Source organism: Aegilops tauschii, chromosome 2 (assembly GCF_002575655.3).
Source record: "Aegilops tauschii subsp. strangulata cultivar AL8/78 chromosome 2, Aet v6.0, whole genome shotgun sequence".
Classification (NCBI taxonomy): Eukaryota; Viridiplantae; Streptophyta; class Magnoliopsida; order Poales; family Poaceae; genus Aegilops; species Aegilops tauschii.
In genome coordinates, this window is record NC_053036.3 from 601,678,024 (window position 1) to 601,684,064 (window position 6,041).

Consider the following 6,041-nt stretch of genomic DNA (forward strand, 5'->3'; position numbering starts at 1 on the left):
ATCAACATTTAACATACTATATGTTCCACTGTTATTGACTTTGCCCTATCTCAGATAGGGCTGGTAAGTATGATATCTGGTAGCGAAAGTCATCTTTTGAGCCCGAGCTCATATGCTCCCGCATGAACAGTAAAATCAAAAAAAATCAAAAAAAATTCAAAAAATTCCAAAAAATTTTTGAGAGAAACATTGACAAAAGTTCTAAGTGCCTGCAAAAATTCATCATGAAATCACATTCCTGTAAGGCATGGCAAAAAAAACAAATTCGGTGCTTCAAAATGCGTTTGAAAGTAGCTTTTTCAAAGTACTGTTTTTGTTTTTTTTGCCACGCCTTCTAGGAATGTGATTTCATGATGAATTTTTGCAGGCACTTAGAACTTTTGTCAATGTTTCTCTCAAAAAAAAATTGGAATTTTTTAAAAAAAAATTATTTAGTTTTGATTTTACTGTTCACCCGGGAGCATATGAGCCCGGGTGCAGATTAGCCGCGTCCATCTGGTAGCCCGTTCTTTTCTCTCCTTTGTTCTGACGTTTTCCTTTCAAATTTAGCATTGTTAGATGTACTTTGTGACCGGGTTCACAAACTTACCGTCATTTGTGAAGTAAGATGTTCACTTTACAATCAACCAAAGTTATATTATTTTCAGATTATTTTATTAGTGTTGTAGCCCGAATAACTTGCCATCGCATCCCACTTATACCCATGTACGGAAGGAGTAACTTTCAGTGGGTTGTCGGCTATTACACTTAGGTGGGACGCCCACATACAGTCCGACCTGAAGCGTGACTGCCCAGCACACAGCTTCACTGGGCGGCACACAGAAGGCAACAAGTCCCAAGGTCACACACAATAGGAACGGCCACCATAATAACTTGTCTCAAACAAAAAAGGGCACCATAAAAATTGGTCTGGCTCAATATTCACACGTATGTGAGTCTGTATGTACTGCATATATGTATATGAATTGCTGAACCAACAAACCACCCCGTAGGAAAAAAAACAGAGGAATAAAAAAGGGCCTTTTAACTCTTCATCAATTCAATAAATCGAATACAGCAGACTTAGGGCGGGCGGGCGGGCTTGTTGCTTCTGTATACATTAAGATGGTGACTACCACTGGCGCCCCTCCTCAAAGCTTCACTTAATTCGCGAGATAATCTTAAACGGATTACCCCCGCAGCAGTTTAGCTATGAAGGGACCAACGCACGATGATCTGGTGTTGCCGTGTCATCGTTTCAGTCAGGATGCTGCTACGGACAGGCTGGGCTTCGCTAGAGGAGGAGCGGGGGCGGCTTGTCGGAATAAGATTAGCGAGTCATCGGGGGTATTTTGGTACAGTAATTACAGTGTTCGTCGTTGGTGGTGGCGTCAATCATCATCGCCTGCAAGAGAGTCGTGCGTTAATACTTATGACATGCATCATGCAGCATGCTCATTCCCTTCAGGCAGCAACTGAACTATCTCAATCATGAAAACTAGAAGAAAATCTATATATAGCCGACGAGTTAGTGCTTACTGGCTTGTGGATCGACATGGACAAAGAAACTGGCAGCAACTATTAGATAACACAGGACCAGCATAAGTCCTTTCAAATAGTTCGCGATGCCATCCTGCAGAAAATACAAAGACAAACAGAATAAGCACATGATAATGAAGCTTTACCAAGATGGATATCTGTAGCACCGTAATACATCAGCGCAAAGGGTAAACTAGAAATATGTCCACAAGGAGTACAAAACACCTAACAAGCCCACCATGCATGTTTATGTTTAACCAAAAGACTCTTAATACCCACTTAAGAACTTACCTGTAGCATAAATGCCACAACAAGCACTGTTATGAAGAGAGTTGCTGTCTCAAATAGTTGGAAATTCAAGTCCATCTTTTGCCCCATCATCCAACCAACGACAACACAAAATGGAATCTGTATTAACAGACAACACATGTCAAGTTTCAAAAATAAGAAATCAGACATGATGCGCAGACCAAAACTGAATGTGGAGGAATAGCAGTAATCAACAAACGATACAGACCAGTAGAACATTTAACTCCCTAGTAAACAAAAAAAAGACCAGAATTGTACTTGGCTGGACAAGTGCCAACATTCACATAGTACACAGATATCACAATGGGATATTAAGTTCAAAAGCATTACCACAAACATTGATATCTGCGTTGACGATCCAATTGCAACACCTATTGTTATGTCCTATAGCAGCGCAAAGCAAATGCAAAAACAGTTAGAAGGATGCTGAAGGGGGAAAAACATCGGCAGTAACCACATACAAACACTTACGAGCTTATCTTTCATGGCAAACATTATTGCGCTAGCATGTTCTGCTGCATTGCCCACGATAGGAAGCAAAATAACACTGATAAAAGCCACTGGTAGGTTCAATGAATCAGATGCTCCCTGGCAGCAATAGAGCAAAACAATGATCAATTACATCCTAGCAGAGTATACAGTTAACCTGTAAGATTAACACTATATTGGTACTCTCTCCGTTCCAATTGATAAAACATGCACGCTTTTCAAGATTTAACTTTCACCATCAATTAGACTAATAATGTATGGGTCATGTGACTTAAAAATTGAAGATGCACATTTTCCCTGACACACTGAGTGCACATTATCAACAAAACGGATTTACTCAAGTCATCAACTACGTTAGCTTTAATTAACTTCAGTTATAACATATGAAGAAAAACTGATAATTTTGTTTTCTTTTTCTACTGGGGGAGAAAGAAAATACCTCAATGGCATTAACCAGGTACTCAGAAAGGACAGAAATCCATATCGTTAACACTGCAAGCCACGCAATAGCCTCCCACATGCTAATTTCTACCTCTTCATCTTCCTCGGTGGCATCCTCATTAGGCACTTCTTCCTGCAATATCATAACATTTGTGAAACTTTCAGCAAATGATGAGCATGGTTTGCAGCTATATTTTGAAGTGATCTTCGTTAAGGAAATTTAGTTTGTCATATGGCGTTCCAAATTGAAAGCACCAATATAGTTTGTCATCAGCAAGGATACGCCTATGGCATATATTATCAGAGCGATGGTCATGTTATCAGCAAGAAGTAAACAACTGAGGTACCACACTTACACTGCCAATTTGACTGTAATTGCTATTCCGTGCACTTAGTTGAAAATAAAGATAGCTTGCATATGCCACGAGCATAATACAACTACTGAACCTTGAAAGAGCAAGCTCAGAAGCTCCTTGCTGTATCTCTGATTTTGTGAAATGAAGGACAGCAGGAAACATCAGCCCCATAACAGCCATCAACAGTAAACCTGAGTTAACAACAGCAGTTGCCTGTAGTAAAGAAAACTGTGAGTTCACTATCAGAGATTTCCCTTGGAAAACATAAAATCAACCACACAAACATCACCTTGCTGAAGACTTGGTCTTTGTTGCGATGAATAATACCACCAGCAAAGAAAGCACAGCCGACCACCAATAGCATATTTGATAATATAGAACCCAATAGCGATTGCTGAACTACTCGGATCATCCCATTTTTCAAAGCATATATTGCTATTATCATCTCAGTTGCATTTCCAAACGTGGCATTCAGAAGACCTCCAACTGCAATTTGGAGAAAAATAAGATATAGTTCCTACTCCCTCTGTTCCTAAATATAAGTCTTTTTAAAGATTTCAAATGGACTACCACATACGGATGTACATAGACATATTTTAGAGTGTAGGTTCACTCATTTTGCTCCGTATGTAGTCACTTGTTGAAATCTCTAGAAAGACCTATATTTAGGAACGGAGGGAGTATTTATTTGAAAGACTACAGTTTCCAATAGATTATAAACCATAGTGACAAAAGTGACATACGTGTTGGACCAGTGTATATCGCGAGCTGCCTGGAGAACAGGAAATGATGTCAGATTTTAACAAAGTCAGGAAACTAAGTAGAGAGTCTGGTAACTCACTCAGTTGCATAACCCAGACGCTCAGCTAACGGTGTTATTCCTAGCATGCTGAAAAGAAAGATCACTCCCTGCAGGTTTGATGAAATATATAAACAATGTCAGCATTCACTGATCATCTGTACTTAAACCTGCCGTTGAACTACTGAACAAACGATATCTTCCTGAAGATCAGTGAGTAAGATCATCAGCTCTTGCCAAAGCCTACAACTAGTGATATATATAAATTAACGCACTGTATTAGAGATCAATCTCCATCAACAACACACTTACATGCCAATTCGTAGTGTAGTACAGAACGATCGTCGCAGGCCCAAAGGGCATCAGCAAGTTGAGCTTGGACGTGAATATGACGGTCCTGATGCTCTGCAACACTCTCTTCACAGTCGTGTGCAGGCTCCAGGAAGGGATCATGCTCGACCGCAGCACGCCGTTCGGCACATCGAGACCGTTTGCCTTTAAAGCCCCCATCTCGATTTGATGATTCTCCATCATCTACAAGCACAAAAAAGGGTGGTATTCGTGAGCAAAGAATATACTGCTAAAAGAAGCAACTTTCCCAAAGGCAGGTGGGAAGAATTCGATTCCTATTCCGCGTCGAAGCGGCGGACATGACGTGGGATACGCGGGTTCACCGATTTTGTTTGGAAAAATCAAGCTGCGCCGGCAGCGGGGCACCAAGTCAAGTTTCGAAACAGAAAAAAAAAATCCTGAGTCAACTCAGATCGATCTTGCGAGCTGGAGAGGAAGAATAACCCGATTGAACCATGATTGGGTTAGCAGGGCACGATGCAGCAATCAGATCGGCGGCAACTGGCTGAACTGGGGGGAAAGAACTATTCGGATCTCGATTGCTCGGTGCCACGGCAGAACGAGGAATCAATCCCCAAGGAACTCCTGGAACGACCCGTCGAATCAAGCTAGCTGTTTTCCCTTACCTACGGAGGAAGAACCCAATCCAGGCCTCTCCAGCAGCACTATGCCCGGCTTGTCCGGCCGGCTGGCTACTGAGTAGCTGTCGGCGCCGAATCGCGAGGAAGAAGAAGCGGGCTCGGGGAGAGATCAGAGGCGAGAAATCCGCGGGAGCAGGAGGAGCATTGGGCTGCCGGAGCCGGGGAAATCTCGGGATCCTGGTGCGGTTAGCCTGGCACTAAGCGAGCACGGAGGGGAGGGAGGAGCGGGTAATTGTGCTCCGAGGAGGACGCACGACGGCACGGCATGGCACGGGGGGAAGCCCACTAACCCAGCACCACGACGAATACTAAATTCGAAACCAGCACCACCGCCACTACTACTAGTTGCGTCGACCGAAATCCGAGGGGATATCGCTCGACAAACATCACCTGAATCTGACACCGCCGCCACCACCCAGCAGCACCGACTGACCTGGGCGACGACCGGCGGGGGAGTCGGGAGGATCAGCAACAGCAGGCGGCCGCTAGCGCCCTGGGGACCATCGCTCGCTGCCGGCGGCCCAAGAAGAGTCGGAGGGGGAGGAGGAGGTCAAAGCCAGTCGTGGTGGGAACGGAACGGGTCCTCGCCGGCCGCCGAGGGGGACGGGAGGTCGGCTCGGCTCGGGTGGAGGAATTTTTGCAGGTTCGGAGTGGGTGGCCGCTCGCTGGCTGCTCACAAGGCCCGCGCCGCACCGGGAAATTTGGCAGCGGGCTCGGCTTCCGTCCCGGTTTCGTCGCGTCCTTCCTCCCGTGGCAGACGGGGCACGCACGTTCGTTTCGGGGTGGGGGGACGTCTCCTCCATGTGACTATCGACCGACTTTGTGTTTGTGTTGGTGCCGACTCGTGCTTGCGTCGTCAAGTCGTGCCTCCCTTTGCTGTTGGAAATTTCCTTGGCCGTCTGGATCTCGGCATGGGATTTTTCCTTTGCGGTGAAGTTAGGAGGAAAGGTCTTAACGACATTTTTCCTGAAAAATGTGGCCAGCTGGCTGGTTATGGGCTCGTTAGGAAAGTATTGATGGATCGAGTAGCATGTCATGTTGCAAAGGAGTTGTTTGAGTGATGTTGATTATAAAAAAAAAATAGTTTGAGGAAGAGTCTCTGCGTCTGTTTTTTTTTTCATGACGTCCGCGTTGCTG

General features: G+C 44.6%; 1 protein-coding gene across 3 annotated transcripts; it reads right to left on the reverse strand.

Annotated features, from left to right (window-relative positions):
- Positions 1–853: 853 nt before the first annotated feature.
- LOC109769062 (vacuolar cation/proton exchanger 3) lies at positions 854–5,750 on the reverse strand. 3 transcript variants are annotated; one of them, XM_020327800.4, is made up of 12 exons: positions 5,295–5,750; positions 4,225–4,446; positions 3,955–4,022; positions 3,857–3,885; positions 3,403–3,599; positions 3,114–3,326; positions 2,756–2,890; positions 2,299–2,415; positions 2,158–2,211; positions 1,810–1,926; positions 1,519–1,612; positions 854–1,384 (listed from the first exon to the last, which is right to left on the reverse strand). In XM_020327800.4, the coding sequence occupies exons 2-12, from the start codon at positions 4,444–4,446 to the stop codon at positions 1,371–1,373; spliced, it is 1,260 nt and encodes a 419-aa protein (XP_020183389.1). In that variant the 5' UTR covers positions 5,295–5,750; the 3' UTR covers positions 854–1,370. The 3 variants fall into 3 exon arrangements, with proteins under 3 accessions (XP_020183389.1, XP_020183390.1, XP_020183391.1); XM_020327801.4 differs by having other exon boundaries at positions 5,338–5,696; XM_020327802.4 differs by lacking the exon at positions 5,295–5,750 and adding an exon at positions 4,890–5,157.
- Positions 5,751–6,041: the final 291 nt, after the last annotated feature.